The sequence below is a fragment of the Orbicella faveolata genome, unplaced genomic scaffold, assembly GCF_042242905.1.
Source record: "Orbicella faveolata isolate gen_17 unplaced genomic scaffold, um_ofav_v1 contig_46, whole genome shotgun sequence".
Taxonomy (NCBI): Eukaryota; Metazoa; Cnidaria; class Anthozoa; order Scleractinia; family Merulinidae; genus Orbicella; species Orbicella faveolata.
The window spans coordinates 13957925-13980640 of record NW_028301576.1 but is presented as its reverse complement, the minus strand read 5'-3'; the positions used below and the strand labels follow the sequence as shown (position 1 = coordinate 13980640).

Sequence of the window (22716 nt, the reverse complement as noted above, 5' to 3'; positions counted from 1 at the left end):
CAATGAAACATTTATGTAAAACCTTTAAATATACCCATCCCCCTGCCCCTAACCTCCCCCCCCCCCCTAGTTCACAACGCTAATTTGTGCTCTCGGAGACCGAAGTAAAACTTTAAAGCCTTATTTCTCAAAATGACCAAATAGACGAATCATCAATATCTCGCACACGCTATCTCTACTGGGTTTTAACCGAATGTTGTCAAATTTTCAACATTGATGAAGGACACAATTATCTAGGTCTTAAACCTCCAAAATTTGCAATTTATGAAATTTTTTCCTGTTATTTAGTTAATATAGTTAATATTAGTTAATATTAATATACTTTTTCAACATTTCACGAGAAAAACCCCCTCAAAACACTGTTTTCTGAGGTTTGTCTCCTGGATAACTTGCTTATGGACAGGATGAACTTGATTCCATACTTCTCAAACCATTCATTATTACGTTATCGTGTTTATAATGAACACCACTTTTTAACACTAAGGAGCTAGTTATTCATTAACTATCGTGGCACGTGAGCTGGAAAAGCTCATTTTTGAAATCAGAGTGCAAAGTCCTTTAACGTGATACCAAAACTGTTCCACAGAGTTGTTTTGCAAAAAAAAAAAAAAAAATTAGGTATAAGACCACCTTAAGGCCCTTGCTAAATCGGTCACAACTCAGCCATTGCGGATCACGTTACTTCCACGGGTCATAATATTAAATGGGACAATTTTGATATCTTAGCAACTGGTAGGTCAGATATACATTGTAAAATTAAGGAAACATTGTTAATTCGTGATTTAAAGCCAGCCTTGAATGAAAACGTTGGCAGTAAAAAACTTTTTCTTTACTAGCATTTTGTATTGTTATTATTATTATGGTAATTTTTTTTTCTCTCCCGCAGACTCATCTGTTTGTTATTAACTATTAGTCTTGTTACATATTATTAGATACCAGTCTTTTTCTTTTTCTTCGCGTTTAAATTTCGATTGTAATCTAGTTAACGGTCACTTCTGAAGATGTATGTTGTACATAGGAAACGTCAAGGAAATTAACTTTGTTTAACATGCGTTTTGGTTCCATGTTTATCACCGCGGTTTGTGTTTTGTTTCTTCTAAAGCTACGATGGCCAAGGAAAAAGAGTTTTTATGACAATCTATACCCTCCTTGACCTTATGCTACTTTCACTTTCTTTGGATAAATACCGGCAAACAATGAACTACCATTCACGTGACTCGACTCGAGACGTTACAAGCGCAATCCTTGTGTCTAGCTTGAAACGGAATCATAGTCCATACTGAGAAAGTGACGAACATTTTGCTTTCTACAGTGAAGCGTATAGGCAATTAAACCGGCCCTCAAAGGTAAGAATCCACAAAGCTCGGTAAAGAAGCTATTAGGGCCTTGTTGATCTTAGCTGTAGCTCGGAAAGCATATCAGTGACTTGCGCTTACATCTGTCCTAGTAGAAAGCCGTATTATTTGCATGAATTTCAGAATTCATAGCGCGCTAGCGGCTGCGTTTAAATTCCAAGTTCGGATCGTTCGCTATAATACTCGGCACTGTTAGAATTATTAGTGCAATTTTTAAGATAATTTGCCGAGACCCAGTGACGCTTGATCACAAGTATATATCGATACGCTACTCGACGTGATTCGTCAGTGACTCGTAGATAACGCTTATGAGTTTAAGAACGAGTTTCATTTTAAAGTTATCAAATGTTAAGTAACAGGTTATCCCCGAACTTGCGCCAGGGAAAGCACGCTTCGCTTAGGAAAGGCGACTTTACATTGTTATTGGACCGTTGTCAGTATGCTATTACATATAAAGCAACCCTGTGTAGGCAAAACGTCAGTGAATTGAATGGAGCTAATGCAAATTTCTACTGATACGTTTGACTGTGTTATATTTGATTCATTTTACGTACATATGATTCATGCCTGCACCGGACAGGAGCTGAAAACGCGACAGATGATTTGTCGTTATGGTTAGCTAGGTCAACGTCAAAAACGCTGCGACACACACAGTCACAGACACTAAATAACACGCATGTGGTTTCTTTAGAGACAATGAACTGTCGGCAGGACGATGAGCTCTCTTCAATCCACGATGTCTGCGTTGAGACGCCGAGAGGAAACGCGGGAGCTTGTTTACAAGAACCAGCTCCAAGGAGAAGAAGATATCTTGTAGTTCTTTGTATTTTATTTGTGGAGCTTTGTGAGCGCCTCACATTCTATGGCGTGACAGTTAATCTGGTATTTTATTGTAAAGATGTCCTCAAGCTTGCCTCGCCGTTACCCAGTACAATCACTTTGGCATTTCAAGGTAAGATGTCTGTTTAGAACATCACGTAGTATAAGAGTATGATCGATGCCTAAAGGCAGAGTTAGAACAGCCCGACTAAAGCTGAAGGCAAACTTGAATAAAATGATTATTTGTTAATTTTGACTTGAATTTAGCGAACTTTAACATTTGAACTGAAAAACAATATTTACATATTTTTTCCTCGAAATTATGTCACATCAATGTATATGATGTCGTAGAAATATAAGTCTAGCGCACTGCTTTTAAAATTAAACGTTCATAGCCTGAGTTAATTAGTCAAGTCTAGCAGAAGTTTAGGATTTTAAAGTAGATTGAAACATCGCTGTTCTTTTCTTAGGAACATGTTTCTTCACTCCTGTAATCGGTGGTTGGCTGGCTGACACCATAATTGGACGATACAACACCATATATGGATGCTCACTGCTTTACGTAGTTGGTACCGGTCTCCTCACGGCTATTACTTATAGTTACCCTTCGGCCTATGGTTTGGGCATGTCGAGTAAAGAAGGATTCCTTGCTGTGTCGCTCCTTTTCATCGCCATAGCAACAGGAGGAATCAAGTCAAATGTGTCCCTAATGGGAGCAGACCAGGTAAACGACGAAGGTCCCGAGATGGTACGAAAGTTCTTCGACTGGTTTTACTGGTTTATTCAGGTTGGGTCGCTGTTAGCTTATACCGTTGTGGCGTACGTCCAACAAGAGGTCTCGTTTTTCTATGGTTTCCTGATAGCCTCAGTCTCTATAGCTTGTGCAACCATTCTACTCGTGATAGGAAGAGAGCACTACATTTTACACCCACCACAAGGAAGTTATCTGGCAGATACGCTCCGCATCATTGGTGGAGGACTGAGAGAAAAACTCTGCTGCAGGGCGAATCCATCTCTGACCCACTGGCTGGATGGAGCTAAAGATTCTGTTGGAGGAAAGTTTCCCGAGGAAATGGTGGAAGGAGTTAAGTCAGTAGTTCGGTTGATCCCAATATTCCTAACCTACATATTCTATTGGACATTGTATGGTCAGGTAAGCTGGTGCATGGGAGGTTTGGGGGATGGGAGGGAGGGGGGGGGGGGGTTGGAGTGTCACAATGTTCTCGACTGTACTTGTTTCGATTCACCTGTAGTTGTGAAGCATGGCAATAAAGAGCCTAGCCAAACGGAGTCACAAGTCTACTTGCTACTCTATTTCGGTGGACTCGTGTTCACCTGTATTGACTTGCAATGGCTTATTAAGATCACTTTGATCTTGAAAAGGGATCAAATTTGCATGGCAGTCGACACAAGATTTCCACCGTTTGCATGCCCAACGACAGTCAACAAAAGTCTGCGCTCGCCTTGGAATGGCTTCAGTTTGCAACTTGCGTACACTATATATAGCTAACCGCACCACTTTGCTTTACTTTACAACACAAGTCTGTACGCATGTTCGATTTGCAAGTACTTGCGACTAATCACGATTCTTCAGTCGCAGACTCTTCCTTTCCCTTTTCCAGGCGAGGAGATTGAAGAAGGGGAAGAGGGTGGAGAGGAATGGAATCATTTTTCTCACCCCTTCCCCCTGCTTCTTATTTTTTCGCACTCACTCGCAGTTTCGTTCCCTTCGCGTGCTAATAAATTAGAACGCCTGTACGCAGGCTACCTCAGTCTGTTTTTCATAACCGGCTTTTACCTTTCAGTTACTCACTGTACCGAGCCCGCTACTATGACTCTTTCACATCTGGTACTGAAACCTTTAGTAATGTTCATATATGTTCAAATGTTGAGCAGTAAGTTCATACTGACTTTCGCTCTACCGAAGTGGTTCTTTATTTTGCATTGCTACTTTATAAAGGAATGAAAACCACGCGTTTAGTACTTCATGATGAAGTCGGTTCCAACTTTTAAAGTGATTGATGACGCGAAAATTGTCTGAACCTCGGTTAATCATTGCGATAAGTTTCCTAAACGTTAATGGAAGGCGGCGTGGCCGAGTGGTTTAGGGCGCTGGATTTGAAATCTAGAGGTCCCTGGTTCAAATCCACCACCCCACCGCTATCTGGATTTGTTCTCGGTAGCCCCGAGTTCAACTCCTCGACCGCGTTGTGTAAATAGCCAACTGGTCAGCCTCCCACCAGTTGGGATTCTTAATAGTTATGTTTAATTTGAAATATTTGTTTATTTATTTACAGTGTCCGCAATTAGCACATTAGTGCTAAATACATCGACACTTAAATAAAGTGATTATTATTATTATTATTATTATTATTGTTATTATTATTATGGCCAAAGGCGCCTCATGACTACATGCATAAAATAATGTGTTTATTTGACCTATTCACGCGTAACATTTGACCACCCTTGCTTCTTTCCCCCCCTTTTTTCTTATAGAGTCTCACCACCTTTGTCTTGCAAGGTTCTTACATGAATTTGAGAATCACAGAGCAACTCTCATTTCCTGCAGCATCTCTCTCCATATTTGGAATCGTGTCATTACTAGTTCTCCTTCCTTTTATTGACCGAGTTGTGTACCCAGGCTTTCTTCGTATTGGCTTCAACTTCACCCCATTGCGGAGAATCAGTGTTGGAATGCTCTTCGCCGCTGGTTCGGTAGCTCTGGCGGGGATCATTGAACTTGAACGAAAACACCATGGTCACGGAACAATCGAACAAGATGTCTTCAATAAGACAGTAAATGCATCTACCATGAGTGTGTTTTATCAAGTGCCTCAGTACATTCTGCAAGGAACAAGTGAAGCTTTGGTGTCTGTGACAGGTATGACAGTTTGTTTGTAGTTTAACTCCCAACCTTGGTAAAATAGTTACCCAAAGGGTACGTGAGTGGGATACCTCAATTGCATTAACGGACACGAGCCTATGACAATAGTAAAAGCTAGTGGGAGGCGCGGGGATCTCATGGTTAATGCGCTCGTTTCCTGATCAAGTGGTCCGCGTCTGAGCCCTGGCCGGGGACGTTGTGTTGTGTTCTGGGACAAGACACTTCACCCTCACAGCGCCTCTGTCCACCCGGGTGTATAAATGGCTACTGGCGAACTTAACTTAATGCTAGGTGTAACCCGGCTTGCGATGGACTAGCATCCCATTCAGGGGGGAAGAGAGGGGGGTAAGCTGAGCAGTAGAGATACTAGTCGCTTCAAGGTACAGAAACCGGGATAAGATCCGGCCTGATGGGCCACTTGGCTCGTATGCAGACTGAAAGAACTGAGGAAATGTGATGAATGCAAGGAACAAAGAATGTTCTCACACTTTTCGAGAAAAAGACGTTTCAAGCCTCTTGAAACTATTTTGTGTTTGTTTGTAAATGTCTGGCTGTTCAAAGCTTACCTAGTTCTCCTAACTTGGACTAGTCAAGTCCCTGCCGGACTAACCTTGAAAATACTGGATTCTTGCTTTCTTCGTGATGACGTTTTCCATTTTTCTCAGAGTTAATTTGTTATATTTTCAGGTCTTGAGTTTGCCTATTCCCAGTCCCCTGCCGAATTGCGTGGCGTAATAATGGGTTTGTGCTTGGGTATGATTGGCTCAGGATATTACGTGGCAGGACTGTTGGCTTCCATTGTTAAAAACGCTTCAGACAGCAAGTGGTATCCTGAAGACCTCAACAAAGGCGCGCTTGAATACTACATGTTCCTCTTAGCTGGTCTTATGCTGATCAACGCGGCTGTGTTTCTTATCTTAGCAGTTAGATATCGATATGCTGACCATGCGCATCAAAGAAACCCTGTGAATAATGACGACAGCGAAGTCGAGGGAAGCCAAAGCACAGAAGCACCGAGTTCTTTATTTTATTCCGATGAGGCGCATCAACCTCTTTTGAACAACATGTTTTGCGATATCCGAAACTTTGGGCCGTGATAATTCTGGTCCTCACGAGAAATCGAATTTTAAACAATTAAAATCTTTTCTTCTATATACTGACATTTATATAAAGTGAAATCTGTATAAACTGGAATCCGTACCTCAATAAGTCCCAAACATTTTTTCCCATTTTGTCTGTAAAAAGAATCCCGGCGTATCAAGTTTACACTCACGAGAGTCCTGTTAGTGATCGCTAAATACAGACTTTTCTTTTTCTGTTGTCTGGTTCGAATACCTGAACAAGCAGTTGCAAAACGTGGGCACCGAAAAACCCCCTCGGGGCGGGGAAGGGGGGAACTCCCGCGACAAGGTCGCGGATACCGTTCGGAAAATTTGAATTTGAAGTCCCTAAAAGATACCACTCTGGGCATGGTTTGTAAAGGAAACCATTTTATAACGGGGCAACCCTGAACGATGCCTTGGCGGGTAAAACAATAGTTATATTCTAATTCGCTGCCCCACTCAACCGAATATAAAACATTTATCATGTAATAAGCAATCGCTCGTGGGGTGTGTCAACACGAACCGTGTATAACCCTCTTTATTATGTCTTATCAATCAAAATTACATAGAATTATCAACAATGTAAGCGCAAGATAACAAAAACTAAAAATACAACTGAACAATAACACGTAGTGTATAGTATAAAGTTGACATCAATCCGAACATAAGCTAGTATAATGTAAATACAAAACATGACAAGCCAGTACTTGAAAATACTAAACGAATTTAGTCACTGGGTATTTCATTTAGAGGGCGAAGAGGCGGTCGTATGACTCGAATGAATACAAACTAGACGCTTTGCTGCGTGTACCCAGGCAGTCGTTATACTGAAAAGCAATAGCTTTATTGCAATTGAGCTAAATGTTCTGCATTCGAAGTTGTACGAAATTCAATAGAATTGATGTGCTTAAGCTATTCTGCTTTTGATTGCATTTCTTGGAATCGATTAATAGCTTATTACTCGTTTGCAAGTCTTTAGGGTGTGAAATGAGTCAAGGTCTTTATATCAACCTATAAACGTTTCAGTCTATTTTCCTTAGCCTTTGCCGTTGTTATTTGTGTTTCTCAAGCAAGCGAGACATTTTGAATTTCACAGTTATGGCGATGCGTGACATAGACCTACGAACGCGGTTGTCGAAATCATATACTTATCTCGTGATTTTTAGCCCATTTAGAAGTTAAAGTATTAGGAAAAGTGCTTATGTAAATGCTTGTTTGTTCAGTATAGTTAATCAGTCGCCTAGATAGCCAAAGTAAGTTCCAGATGTTTACAATATTTTCCGGCCGCAATGTACCGCGTACCGCGAAGGTACACCAACATGGCGGTTCCATACTGGTCTCTGTTAATTTGTGCAAAATATTTCGACGAATATCTGAGTTTGGGAAAAAGCACAGACTTAAAAATTCGAGGAGTGTCATCTTTATTAATCTCCTATAACATCACAATTTCTTGATTTTATCCACTAAATGGTTTTCGAATAAATTTGTTATTGCGTCAGGTTGCGTGACAGTGCAAGCCAAGAATTGTTTTGCTGGGGTCAACATACATTAGTTTCTTTCAGCTTAAATGTACAATAATTCGCTACATGAGTTTCACTCTTGTTGAGACACATAACTCTGTTACAAGCAAATAACGAGAGAATATCGTTTAGTTCGAGATTTTATCTTTATTATACTTTACGAAGTTTCTCAGAGCATTTTACTTAGGTGTACTCGAACAGATGAATTCGTAAACAAATTCTCTGACCTTTCTGCTCTTGTTGCTCAGACGTTCTTGAGCTCGTGCTGGGATTCTGCTTGGTTCACGATCACGTCTAAAAATACGAAGACACTTCTGAAGATGCTTTTTATCAAGCTGAAGAGTTGATACCCCCGGTTGATGGCTCCTCTGGTATAACAAGATTCATGATTCACTCAAAATGTTCGCTCGTAAATTGTTCTCTCGTAAGGCTTGCAGCAACCCGTTCCGAAAACGCTTAACGTCCTTTGGTGTTGGTCTACCTTGAACGGTGTGTTCGTTTGTATGTGATTTCATCGCCCTAGAAATCATGGAATCCGTGCTAACTTTCCTCGACGACAACGTCTGTAAATTCCACGTTCTGTACGCATGCACAGTTGGCGCATGCGCTTTAGAGACCAGACGGCGATTTGTGACTGAACGTGGGACAAAAAAGAGGAAAAAAAAAAAAAAAAAAAAAAAAGCCGAAATTTAAGCCCAGGCCTCACTGCCTGGGTAATGAAGACAACGCAATATATATACCGACGCCCCGCTAGCGAAGCATTGTGACAAAGTGTGACATAACACCCAAAAGGAGGTTACGTACTCCATGATAAAAACATTGGCGTTTCGTCTTAAACACTCTAAGTGAGACTTAAGTCCGTGATTTGATATCCCTAATGGAGCGAAGAGCGTCCCCAACCTTTTCACATGAGAGTGCCCCTCCTGGGAGACATGCTATTGAATGTATTCACGAGGCAAACAGATCTTTGCTGTTATGTACAGCACTCCATACAGTTTCAGCATAATAAATGGCTCTCGTTTCCAGTGTTTATCTTTGGCCCCCAGAGCCACTCCACTAGTCAAGTCTAACACCAGAGCTGGGTTTTTCAAAAGGTCGGTTAGCGCTAACCCAGTATTAAAAGTTAACTGAAGTATTAATTTTTCTTGTATACAATTGGTTTTCACTGCTCGTGTTTTGTGGAGTTTGAGATTATTCAGACTCAAAACAGCGGAGAAACAATTTAAAGTGACAAACTTGCCGAAAAACTGACATCAAAATCCTTGCTAATCCTACGTTACAAATGTAGCTTGATCTGGCTTTAAACAACCTGGCCCAGGTGTACTCTATCATTGTAGGTTGAATTGTTTTCTGTTGGAGTAGCTGTCAACGCGGGAAAAACCAAAAATTCAATTGCGTTGTTTGTTTAAACTCGATCAATGCTTCTCGAATCTTAGAAACATCTGTAGATGTTGTAAATAATGAAATGGAAAAGTTTCAGATTAAAAAAAAGGGTGATCGAATGTATAATCGTCCATATATAATGGTGAAAAGGAAAGGTGAATAACAGCCCTGAACAATGCATTTAAAGCTGTTTCAGATCATCTCTACAATGTTCGCACGGGTATCAATAATGGACTATTCAATTTGTTAACGAGGGATGCACACAAGATTACCGGTTTTGAAATTAAAAAAACTGGACTTCTGGCAGGCTTTGGCTTCGCCAAATGTTTTTTGATACAAATATATGAAACGCGTGTGAAACGTTTCAAAACGGTTTTCTGTTTTATTCTCTAACAAAACAACTTTACATTGAATCAGAGCGGGAGTAGAATCTAAAGTCAGCTGTTATTACATACACCAACTTATAAAGAAATACATCATTTATTTACTTGATAGTTTTGGGCATGAAAAGGTGCAGAGTATTTTAATAAGAGATTGGTGATACTTCAATTTTGTTTAGAGCGATGTTCTTCCCAGCGGTCAGGCCAATACTGACATCGGCATCTGTCGGTGAAGTCGGATCGGCTCGGCTTTCCGTCGCAGACACATCGTGTATTCGTGTCTCTATTTCCACACACCACAGCAAGGTTCTCGACTGGCTTACAAATTGAACTTTCCTCAGAACGGGGCACGTCTATAATCCTGAGATTATCTTGATGGTAAGGTGGCTTACATTGTCTAATTGCACATGCGCGAGCCCAGATAGGTAGCAGAGGACCCGTTTTGCAGTCGATTTCGCAATGTGCAACTTTAGGATTAATAAGATCGCCCTTTTTACAAGTCCAGGGTCGTACTGGATCACATTGTACTCCATCGTCTATTCGACAATGGGCCATGCTATTTAACACTTCAACCATGTGCTCGACTGTGCTTTTGAACTTAGCTTCGTACGCTGCATCGAGGAGGCACTTTCGAAATTCCACGTTGCAATAACAAGGCCTGTAACTAAATATGGTGCCCTTCTTTGGAATGCTTTCGCCTCCTGCGCACGTCAGCATTCGATAGCAGCACAAGTCTAACTCGTTCTTAGGCTCCACTCCGCCCATCCTGGTGAACGTTTCTCTCGAGATATCACAGTAATGAGTGACTCTCGTCAAATATTTTACAGTGCCCGCCGGAATGCAGGCAAAGCCATCACCTTTTTGTTCATTCCCAATCATCCATCCGACATTAGTGTCGTACAGCTCGATGCACACGTTTCCCTTTTCTGAGCAAAGTCCTGGATTGGCTCTGCACTGGTTTATTCCGGGCCTGCAGGATTTGTCTTTAGCGGAGCACTCACAGCGCAGCTCAGATCCCCACATTTTGCAGTCTCCGTGGTGGGCACAGACTTTCGGGATACGGCAGAGATTCACGAAATATTGACATCTGTCGACATACAGTGTAGGAAACGGATTGAGCACAACTTGAAATGAACCAATTAATACCTTCCCGACTCATGCATAGAGGAAACAACATTTTGTTATAGTTTATGTTGCTCAAATAATGCTGATAGTTTGAAATTAATTGTAAAAATTTCACTCCCTTAAAAGGCCAAGAAACTACTTGCGAATTTTGACAAAACGCGCTTGAAATTATTTACCTAAGCTTGTTTCATTTGTCACCATTTGATTACACATTCTAAGTGGAGTGATCTAACATGTCATCTGTTACATTTTTATCCCCAAGTTCAAATATATATTTCGTATATCGCGCCTTGAATCCGGAATTGGAGTGAATAAAAGGCAGAATTGCAAGCTTAAAAGAAAAACCATGGTTTCGTTTTTTAACATTGATTGTTCAAAGCGTCTTGGCTTTGTCCGCCCCGGGCTTTTTAGGGCTCATAAACAGTGCCATAGTAAAGAGTTTCTTTAATTTGGGAAATGCTCTCTCTCTCTCTCTTACCACTCCTCTGTTAACTACCTACCTACACTTATGCTTCAACCATTGCGTTGCGTATTCATTTTTGTCCGCAGGGGCATCACACACACAGCGGGTTCCGTGTTCCCCACAGACGAAGCTTCCATACCGACTAAGGTCTGTCGGGACACACCGGGGCTCCCCGTAGCTTGGGCCAACATTCCGCCTGTGGAATATATCGGGACCTGGAATAGCAGGAAAACACCTGTAGCCATGACTTACTTGGACTTTGTCATCCACCAAAGAGTGAAAGATGTTTCCGCTGAATTCTAAATGACAGTCTGCCACTCTTGGATCGATTAGATCGCCAGTTTCGCAGCTTTTTGACCTCAGAGGGTTGCAACTTTCCTTCAGGGGCAATATGAATTGGTTTTTCATCGCAACGCACTGGATGAGGCTAGGCTTTATATCGCACACGCTGGAGGATGAGATAAGCAATGGAAAAACAGAGAAAATAGAAATGAGCTGAAGTACAGTTTGCATGCCTTCCTTTTACAATGGCAAACCAAGTCAGAACGTCATCAAACGGATACTGCGCGTGCTCTTGCAAGAGTTTCGCGCGCGTGTGAGAAATATCTGTGGGAACAGTTCTTCCCTTTACCGCTCAATGATGTATAAAATGTATAAAATTTAAGAAAGCCTTGCATATATAAAACAGCCTATTGTAGCCGGACATATAAGTAAAAACAAACAAACAAACAGACAAACAAATAAAAACAAGCAAACGAAATAATTGCCAGGTTGGGATTCTCTTTAAACAGTAACAACATCAAGCCTCAGTAGCGAAAATTAACCTTAAAAAGGTGGGATTTTCATTTTAACTGACAAACCAGAAAATTCAAACACTGACCAATTGGAAGCCAATTTCGAGACTTCAAATAGTTCAGCAAGTTACTCTGCCCCTATCCCCTGGGGTTGGTACTCCCTTATTAGGGGTATACGGGGACGTGCCGCTGGACCGTTGGGGTATGGTTTTTGGCCTCGTTGTCCTCAACAGGGTATACAATTTTACCCGCCCCTGTCCTAAACAGGGTATGCTATTACGAGCCGAGAGACGTTAACCGCGACCGGCCATTATTATATAACAAGGTCATCAATCAACATCAGATCATTTTCTGGACAAGAATGCTACTGTTATCGGTATCCTTTAATTTAAATAACTTAGAGCTTAATGTTTGATGGCCTTTTGTTTTGTTCAAGTGTGAAGAAGTAATAACTGTTTTTTAGACGCTACAAACTGGAATGGCTTATTAAAGAGTTTAAATTGCTGTAAAACGAGAGAGTGTGTATTTTGTTTCTTGTCCTAAACGGGGTCTTAAAATAGAAGGTGTTGTCCTACACAGGATAGGGTTTTTAGATTATTTTTGTCCTTAACAGGATCAGGATTTCAAACCCTCGGCGGCACTCCTATACCCAAACATGGGTCGAGTAGCCTCCGGGGCCCCTCCCTCCAGGGGTACGGTCACTTCACGAATCTCATGAAAAAGACCAATTAAATATTTCATATAACCTCTTGGTCTTCGGCCATAGTAGCTTGATTAAAAATATAAAACAGATCAATTTCAATATATTAAAATTCAGCCTCAATAGACAATAATAGACCTCAGCACGAGGCTCCGGGGAATAATTACAGAGTTTGAGGGGTTTATTCCCCTGAGCCTCGTGCTGAGGTCTATTGTTTTAGGCTGAATTTTAATATATCAAAATTGGGCTATTGATAAGCTATAAAGAACTTAAGTTACAAACAAAAAACAGATATTGAGATTTTATTCTTGGTTAATCTACTCAACCTACGTCTCACTCCTTTTAACAGAAAACACAGGGTTTTGTGAAGGGTTTGTGCTCAACTCTCTCCAGCTCTGTCCTATGTCGCTATTCCAACAGGCCGAGCTGGATTGAAGGAGACTGGATATGAATGTCAAAAGTACGCATGTACAAGTTTCCCACGTGATGCCGGTAAGAGAAATATCCGAGAGATTTACGACGATTTTGTAAAGTTATTATGGCTTCTGGCGATGAGTTACCAGCCAAAGATCAAAAAGAACAAAGTAAAGAAGAGGTAAGATGTTAAAAGGATTATTCAAATTTATTGTATTTTAATTTGAGCGGATTTCGCGGTTTTATTCTCCGAAAAATCAATGAAAAAGGGCTTGGAATACTGAGTGCATGTCATATGTTAACAGAGCAATTCAGAGCCGTATTCCTTTAATTTCCTACAATGAAAACGTTTTATTTATGTAATACTGTCCACCGATGAAATGAAGTTTTGTTTGTCAACGATTTTGCCGAGTTGCAAGGAACTTTGTTTGTGCTTTCTTTAGATTTTACCGCGATTGTATTTTTTTATCAGTTCTTACAGACGCGATTACTAGTGGGAGTCATTAAGAACAGATGAACAAGTCTTCAACTTATTTTGTCAGAACTTTGTTCGCTTGAGTTATGTTATATCCGTTGGCTGAAATAACTAAAAGCGATTTTCCCACATGAGGTAGTGATGACTCTGATCGACGCAGGTCTTCATAAACTGTGTAAACTTGTGTCACGTTCATCAATGGCATGTACTTTTTTTTAGCAGTTTAACCTGATATTGTGTAACTTTAACTTGGTTGCATAATTGGAAAGTCGTTTTTTTTACACTGAACTAGTACACTCCCAGCGGAAATATACTAAGTGACCATTACAAAATTCAGATAGTTGTGTAGCAAAGGGATTTTTAACATTAGGGATTGTGTGATCTGTTTTGAAATTAACTTGTGTGAATTATTAGTACAGACGTGTAAATTGGTCCTGTTAGACACCACTATACAGTGTGTTTTATACACGGAATGGTTTCAATCAAATTATCAACTGCAATAACTGACTTGCACATGTTCCGTGAGAAAGCGAAAAAGGCACTTTATCCCCAATAGCTTTCATATGCATCCATCCATTAAACCATCTCTTTTCAAGTTTTATTGCCATAATGTAAAGATGACATTACACAAGGCAGAGCAGTGATGTAGTGGGTTTCTTTACAATGTTGCAGTAAAATTATAGTAATTCAAAACCTTCAACATTGTTGCCAACATTTTAGATGCAACACACTGTTGCCACAGCAACACTTGTCAGTCTGTGTTGGGCCAAGTAGTCCATGCTCTTGGGGCTGTTTTATTCAACAAAAAACTCCAGTTTGTATTTCCGGAAATTCCCACTGGGGAATGGAATAACATTGTCCCCAATTTCTGGAAGAGAAGACATCTGGGCAGGCTGTGTGCAAATTTAGGATCATTTCTCATCAGGAATGGGTTTTCACACCAGACTTTCAGGAATTTTCAGTTGAATGGTTTGCATTTTGGAAATTTATCAATTTTCAGTTTTTCTGAAACTTTCCAAGAAAAATTGCCATATTTTTTGCCCCCACTTCAAAAGTTCCAGAATCTTTGGTTGAATGGAAAGCACCGTTGGAGCTTATATCAGTTTCTGTAGTATTCAACAAGTACTATATAGTGTCTCGACTCCCCCTGGTTGAGAAGTTAGTTCATCGCAGGGTTATACCCAACATTTAAATTAGTCTGTACCCTTTTAGATTGTCCTTGGTAGAGGGGGGCACTGCAAGAGTGATTTGTTCAAGAACACAGCACAATGCCATGGTGAGGGTTTGAACCCTTACCACTTGATTCGGTGTCCAGCATGCCAATAGGTCACCACATTTCCTGCTAAAATTAAGCTAACATTTGGGATTTTCACAACCTTTTTTGTTAATTGGTTAATAGCTATATCTTGATAGACTGGCCCGCCTAGACTAGCACTAGCTATCCCCAGGCCAGTCCAACTGTAAAGTATAAATTAAGAAATAAAAATGATTGCTTGCTTGCTTGCTTGGTTGATTAAATGAGTCCAAAAAATTGTCAGCTACAAAAGCCATTTTATTAAGTCTCAGTAGTTCCTGATTTACTTCATTCTTATCAACAGTGGGCTTGATAACTTACCGATTTTGTAAGGTCAAACTTAACAATTGATTCATGCGTTACTGTGTGTATGCAGGAAATTTGCAGAACAAAAAAGAAGTGCAACAGTTGCTCCAGGCACAGCTGAGAGCAACTCTAGCTTCTTGAGTGTTCTCCAAATCTCCCAAGTGGATTGTAACTTGATGAGGCACTGCTATAAAAGCATGACATAGCATTGTCAAGCAAACATTGTCAATGAAAATAAGTTTCTCTTGCATTGCGAACCATACTTGGTTCACACCATGAGTGTTCATCATTGGATTATGATGCCAACTTCCCTATACTGTTTTTGATAGTGCTGCTTTACTAGCTATGTTGTGATATTTATTGATCCCTGTTTTGTTCTTCTTTTAGCTGGAAAAAGCTAAGGAAGGTCAGTCAACAGATGATGGTGCTGTAGCTTCAGCTGGACCCGGACCCTACATTAAGCATCCCTTACAGAATAAATGGTCTCTATGGTTCTTCAAAAATGACAAGGCAAAATCATGGAAAGATAATCTTCGTCTTGTGACTTCTTTTGATACTGTATCCTTTATGTTATACTATGTTAATGTACAATCTAATAATAAAAAGTTTACGTATGTTTGCCGAGTTTAAAAAAAGCTATAATATTTTAAACAATAGACTCCATTTGGCATGAAAATATGCACCGATACTTGTCCACTGACATATTTATCTGTTCTGAGAAGTGACAGTTTTCTGAGAGTGTAGCTCGAGGAAAACTGTGAGCTTTGAGGAACATATCACTTCCAAGGACAAATATCTGAGCATATTTTCTTGCCAAATAAAGGCTATTGTGTTTAAAATATCCTTCAAATATTTTTTGCAACACATGCATTTTTGAAAATTGGGCAATGGCACTGAGATATTCCTCAGTTTTAGCTGGGGAATATTCAGAAGTGTTTAAAGGAATAATTGCAAGTGAGCGAAAATATTTGATGGATTATGAGTACAATGTAGGATTATCTGAAGCAGTGTTGTCATTCATTTTGGGAAAAGGAAATCAAAAGTCCACGATTTGATGCCGTTAACAAAATGCAGAGATGACAAATGATTACATGTTATTCTCCTTATCAGAGGTTTAAAGCTCAGTAGCCCTTGCATGAAAACAACATGAAAAAGAAAACTTAAAATTCGTGCAGGATCCCTAACATGTGGAAGGGTGGGATCCAAGCACTCCATTTTTCAAAAACCTAAACACAAATGTTGATAGTGCAGAAGAATCTGCCAGTTATTACCAAATTAACTTGTTAACGTTTGGGAGAAACACTACCATATCAGTGACTAGTTGATGGCAAACCAATACTTCTGAGAAAATGGTTTGCTAAGGGTATCCACACATTCCCCAGCATAGACTTTGAATGAAAATGGTCAATAGTAGTGTACAGGTGTAGTTATTTGTACTCTGTATTCCTCTGTTTGTAAATTATCCACCTTGAATGATTTTGTAAATTGACCTTCACTTGCTCTACTACTGATAACAGGTTGAAGATTTTTGGGCGTAAGTATTCTTTTTTTTTTTGTTTTAGTCACTGTTCATGTGTTATCATTACAATGTATATATGTAAAAGTTATTGTGTATATAAACATATCCATGTTATCTTTAATGTATGTTGTTCCTGCTCTCCTATTTTTTCTGATTTGAATGTCCTGAATTAAATATGAAAACCTAGGAACAAGTTTTGCCACAGTTGATAGCTGACCAAGGTTACTGATTGTAATGTCTTGTCTGTCAAATTTATTGCGAGACTGAAGTCACCTCATTGTCTACCAAATAATTGCCTTATATAGACATCACTGTGCATGTATCTGAAAGCTGCCACCTGACAGAGGAAGTGATCTTACTGTTTTGATTTTAATATGGACTGCTTCATGCTTGTACATGTATATTAAGGTTTAACTTTCTGTTATTTCAGGATATATAACCATATCCAAGCTGCCAGTAGATTACAGTCTGGATGTGACTATTCACTGTTCAAGGTATACTTTGCCCACTTTAAACAATATTGGTAGCAACAGCATTTAATTATTTTGAAAATTGAAGAACCATAGCCAGGACCATAGCCTTGAATTGTTATCTCAATTGACTGACAAGGGTTCTTTCTGTATTCACAAGATGCTACTGTAGAATCATGGCACACCACTTCAATAAATCATGGAGATAACAGTTCAAGGCTGCTCCCTGATCAGTACTCTATTCTTAAAAAAAAGAAAAATTACACGAAGTTTATTGACTGTTATATTTTTTTCCACTTTAAAACATTCTTTTTTATGGGACTCCCACCTATTTTTGTATAATTTATATTTGTAGTTGTCAGTTTTTCCATTTTTATCTATGGAAGGCTGTAGTCTGATAGCTGAAAGCTCAAATGTTTTAACTTTATATAGCTAGTGAACATTTAAATTATGAAATTTTTAAAACATTTAATAATTATACTGATATCTAGAAATATATCTGGGACACAAGACCTATGTTGGGCTTTGTAGAATCAGCAAGTAGGTTTTATAATTTTGATGGCATCAAATGAAATAGCAAGTTTATTTCTCTCTCAAGTGTGTGTGATAAATTGTTCTATTTACAGGAAGGAATTCAGCCAATGTGGGAAGATGACAGAAATAGACAAGGCGGACGCTGGCTAGTTAACACACAGAAAAATTTTAGGCAACAAGAACTTGATAGATTATGGGTTGAGACTGTAAGTTTTCTCTTTTTTAAGAAATAAAACATAGTCTTAGTGTTTCTGTTTTAAAAGTTACAAATTGAAGTCCAATATTGGGAAAACTAGAAATGCTGTGGGAGCATGAGTAATTTTGGGAAAGTATCGAGAGGAAAAACAAATGTAAATCACTAATTTTTTCCAATTATCAAGACAAAATTCTCTATTTGCTTGTTCTACAGGTACATCTTTACAATACAACAGTACTATAACCCTTATTATTTCATCTCGCATTTAACACAGCAAGATTTCTAATATCTTTGAGAAATAAAATAATAACAATAATAAGATGAAGAACATGAAGAACATGAAGAAAAGAAAGAAAATGAAGAACATAATGATAAAGAAATGGAATTACAAAATGTATGATTTTGGGACAAGTTACATGTAAAACCAATTACAAATAAGTATACAAATGTATAATATATCTTATATTATTACAAAAGGCACAGCAGACATTATCAGGTAGTTCTGTGTAGTCCCATGTTTCTACAAAGTAACAGAAATATACCTTTTACATGTAGCATGTGTTTTCTTATTATCATAAGTCTTCTATTTATGCATGTATGCTATGTACATATACACTGTAATATTAATTACTTCTAATCAGTGTCTGGCATTGGTACTATTCAATGTTAAAGGTACATTTACCCTAATATGGTGGCTTAACAGGGCAATTTGTAATGTCAGCTCTCTCTCAGATCTCCTCGTTAGCATATAACTGTGTCAAAATGTACATGTGGCAAACTTATCAAGAGTCTACATTATAAACATCACTATCTCAATATTGACTGAGTTGAAGGGCTGGACAAGAAAATGTCAAGCGAAAATCCACAAATTATGTATGATGTTACTGCTCTCTCATGTGCACCACATGGCTTACTGAATAACTTAAGTGTGCAGCTGAAAACTGCTCTGTTTACTTACATGTATGTATGTATGTACATTGAACTCGGCAACTTTCAAACAGCCTAGCTCTGTGTTGGCTAGCTATCAAAGTTAAAACTAGACCAAGTTGAGTCAGTGTTGTTGCAAGTTCTTTTCTTTGCAATTTACAACTGGTTAAATAAAAAAAATTACAATATTTGTTTGTAGCAGTTTTTTTTTTTTTCATCTTGATAAATGGAAAACGTGAAAATTATAATAGCACATGTAGTAGTAATTCCAACATCCCTATTTCCTTTGTCTTAGAAACTACACTAAAGCTCCCCTTAATTGAGATAAATTTATTCTTTGGTAGATGATGCTTCTCATTGGGGAAATGTTTGGTGATTTTTCTACAAGTGTATGTGGAGCAGTAGTTCAAATCCGTACTAAGGGAGACAAGCTGGCAATATGGACAAACAATGCGGCAGATAAAGAGGCCAATCTTAGTATAGGGTAGGTGTTGTCATTTATTTAGAACTATGTACAGAATGCCTTTTTATATTAATGATAACCGTAAAATCACTCAAGTGTGATAAAACGTGATATAATTTATCATTATTATGACATCTTGAAATAAACTAAAGAGGGCATAAGTTGCACTAATATGTAACTGGAAAAAGTTGTATTGTGTTAATTTAGCTAACCAAAACGCCTGTTTGGTGTGTTAACATCCAGGTGGTTTTAAATAGATATGCGTAGTTTCCCTTTCAAGAATGCTGTCAATAAGATTTGGCATGAATCACTCACTAGAATGTTAATAGTTTTCAAAAACTCGCCCTCAGGAGGAAGTTTCAGTGGGTCACTCTCTGTTTCCTTTAAGAAGTATTCTAAGCCTTGAATTTGGATCTTAGGGCAGATAATCAGAGATAAGAGTGCGGAGAAAACCATGTTTTGAGCTTGCCCTTTGGGCAAGTTCTAACTATGATGTACTGCCCCAAAAGTCATTCTCACTAACCCCCCCTTCCCCCCCCCCAAAAAAAAACAACAACAGCAAAAAAAAAAAACCAGACAAACAAACAAACAAATAACACCCCCCCCCCCACCCCCCATAAAGAGAAAAGAAACAAAACAACAAGGATATTAAGAAAAAGAAACTTTGGGCAAGTTGTAACTATGATGTATTACTGCAAAAGTCATTCTTATTACCCCCGCCCCCCCCCCCCCCCTCCCACCTCCAAAAGGAACAACAACAAAAACAAAAGGAAAAACTTAATGCCTTGATTAGTTAATTCAAAATTGAAATTTAATAATAATTTCATCTTTTACAGCACTTCTGTGTTTTGAATTCTTAATTTACTTGGCATGCACTAATTGGACTTTTTACTTTTGCAGACGCAAATTCAAGGAGCGTCTCAATCTTCCTCCAAAGCTTGTTATAGGTTACCAGGTGTGTTGGCCAATCACATTATTCAGAACATTTTTTCCAGACGTCTACTTGCTTTGTTTTGGTTGATGTTGTTTAGGAATAACCTAATAAAATAAGGTATTCTTAATAATACCACATGTACATTAATACATGTAAGTTAGAGTAAAAATAGCCATCTATACATATGCATGATGGAAGGCATTTGTGACATTGAACTACAGTGAGGAATTCTGTGTTTGTATTTTACAGGCACATGAAGATACCATGAGCAAGACAGGATCTACTACAAAATCGATGTTCCAATTATGATCATAAAAAGAACTACCTTTAGGCAATATCAGGGTTCTCCGATATTTTAAGAAAACTTTAGGATTAATTCTATTTAAGGCAGCTTGCTGGCTTGAAAGCCACAGTCCTTGCTTCTGCAAGGTGTGCGTTCTGACTGTAGTGTGAAGAGACAATGCTGCATACTTTAATAAGTACATTTATTTCAGGTATAAGATTTACTGTAGAAAGAATTGTGGCTTTTTAGTTGACTAAGGAACACTGTTAAGGTATAAAAAATGATTATTATGTTGCAGCATTTGGTCATTTTCAAATTACACCTGAAAGGGAAATGGTAATAATCCAAGAAGGTTGGTTGGACACAACACACGCAAACATTTAATTAAAAAAAGTTAAAACCTTACATTTTATCAGCTGCTTCAGTTGCTACCCAAAGCAAGTTATCTACAGTAGCGAAACTTGCAGTCTGTAATAACTTTCTGACAAACATAGTTACCTTTTCCCAAATTTATGCAACTTACTTGAGAGTGACAGGATTATCGAGACTTGCCTCTGCATGTGGCAGTTGTTTCTTCACATTATGGTCAGATACTGCCTATTGAACTGAGTTGACAAGGACTCTCGGTACGAGACTGAGAGGTTTGAGGTTGAGAATGGTACAGATGAAGTAAGATGATAACCGAGATATCAAACATATATGTTGTCCAAGACATGCAGCATGTTGCAGCACACAGTATTGATGTGTTGCGTCGAACCCTTGCTCAGGGATAATTATGAAGTCCTGGCCTTCATTCTTTTTTTGGTTCGTTTCCTTAAAGGGGCTAGGTCAGGGTAGTTTAGGTAATTCTGTTTGTTTTTGTTCCCTATGAACTCTAAACTTCAAATTGACAGAGCAGTAGTCTTTAATTGATAAAAGCAGTATAAATGACATGTTTACCTCAGCAAATTGTCACAAACTTGATTGAACAAAATTGCGCTGATGTTTCGCAAGTTTACCCTAATTCCAACCCATTTTAATGATCTCCAATTTTGGCCTATCCATTCCCCGTTTTTGGCTTTTTTGTGTTACAGTTGTTATTGTGATATTTCAGTTAATTCTATGAGCAGTTAGTAAGTGCAGAAATTGCCTAAAATCTGGTGATCTAGCCTCTTTAGTACATGTCAGTGGTACGTAACTAACATCATTGTGGTTTGGTAATTGTAAGCACTTTCTTTGTGAATAGGAAAATGGATGGACTTGGACAGTCTTGAATGAACTCTCCATGAACAGGCCTGTCTGTATGCCAGGTAGAAACTTGCTTGAAAGTACTGATGTACTTTTCAGGTACTTCTAAAGTACTACAAAACTGCATAATAGGACTGTATTTGTGGAGAAATGCACAGAATTATGTGAAGTGATGTATAGTTCTTGATGTGATGTTCTTGTTATCATGTGTTTTTAGTCCAAGGAACGGTGTACGGCGTATCTTACATTTGTTGCAGAGAATTATGAGCAATTATTATCATTATTTGGCATGTGTAATAAGCTGTGATTTACTTTCCTTACCTAATTGAGACTGGTAGATTAACCTTGATGACCACTCGGTTCTAAATTTCCTTTTTAAACCCATAAATCGACACTAAAATTCTCCTTGCACTTTTAATATGCATTGTTTCTGTCATCTCATCTCGTGATGGTAGCGAGATTTCGCTTTAGACTAGCCAGATTTTCGTCTGGTGGTTACTGTAGTTTTGACCTTGTCACCACCTGTACTCTTGATTTACTATCGTTCTGTTGGGAGAAATGTGATGTCGATTAAATTTTGAAACGTAAGGGTTTGGAGTCCAAGTGAACCTAAGTTACTTTTTGGAACACGGCCGTTTGGTAATTTATCTTTGTATTCAGGCCATGTAAAACGTCACGTGGACACTTGGTAACACATTATTGAATACACAGTGTATCCCACAACTTTATTATGTAAAAGGTCACGTGATGCTTGATCACGTGGTTTCAATGATTGATCGATGTACCTTATTGTATAGGTGTTAGTATGTCAAGTACTGTGTATGGAAATGTAAGGTAAATTTTGTTACCTCTTCAAAGCGAGATATTTGCAATTAACTTAAATTATAATTTAATTGAAACGTGTCATTGTTTTAAAACGCCATATTTGTGTTAAAATTATATTTTGAACCATTGTAGCTATTATTATTATGATATGAGAAAGGCGTTCACTTGAAGTGACTCTCAAGGAACACGATCAACATTCTAGAACTGATTCATTGCTTTGTTTTCTGTGTGTGTGGTTGGCTTTGTAGCTGAAGTAAGGTTACACGATCGTAGAATTTGCTATTAAAATTTTTAAATAGCTGTGGTTATGTGAGCTTGATTGT

The 22716-nt window shown here is 38.6% G+C and overlaps 3 protein-coding genes across 3 annotated transcripts; 2 read left to right on the top strand and 1 right to left on the bottom strand.

Moving 5' to 3' along the window:
• Positions 1-664: 664 nt before the first annotated feature.
• LOC110059343 (solute carrier family 15 member 4-like) lies at positions 665-7196 on the top strand. The gene is made up of 5 exons (XM_020766035.2): positions 665-1346; positions 2047-2307; positions 2645-3327; positions 4671-5055; positions 5746-7196. The coding sequence occupies exons 2-5, from the start codon at positions 2052-2054 to the stop codon at positions 6153-6155; spliced, it is 1734 nt and encodes a 577-aa protein (XP_020621694.2). The 5' UTR covers positions 665-1346; positions 2047-2051; the 3' UTR covers positions 6156-7196.
• Positions 7197-9569: 2373 nt separating this feature from the next.
• LOC149098521 (uncharacterized) lies at positions 9570-11590 on the bottom strand. The gene is made up of 2 exons (XM_089276632.1): positions 11070-11590; positions 9570-10531 (listed from the first exon to the last, which is right to left on the bottom strand). Exons 1-2 carry the CDS (start codon positions 11543-11545, stop codon positions 9610-9612), a joined length of 1398 nt encoding a protein of 465 aa, XP_089132758.1. The 5' UTR covers positions 11546-11590; the 3' UTR covers positions 9570-9609.
• Positions 11591-12980: 1390 nt separating this feature from the next.
• LOC110059350 (eukaryotic translation initiation factor 4E-1A-like) lies at positions 12981-22706 on the top strand. Its single transcript, XM_020766041.2, has 8 exons — positions 12981-13121; positions 15403-15573; positions 16533-16549; positions 16965-17028; positions 17631-17744; positions 19006-19145; positions 20025-20079; positions 20308-22706. The coding sequence occupies exons 1-8, from the start codon at positions 13065-13067 to the stop codon at positions 20365-20367; spliced, it is 678 nt and encodes a 225-aa protein (XP_020621700.1). The 5' UTR covers positions 12981-13064; the 3' UTR covers positions 20368-22706.
• Positions 22707-22716: the final 10 nt, after the last annotated feature.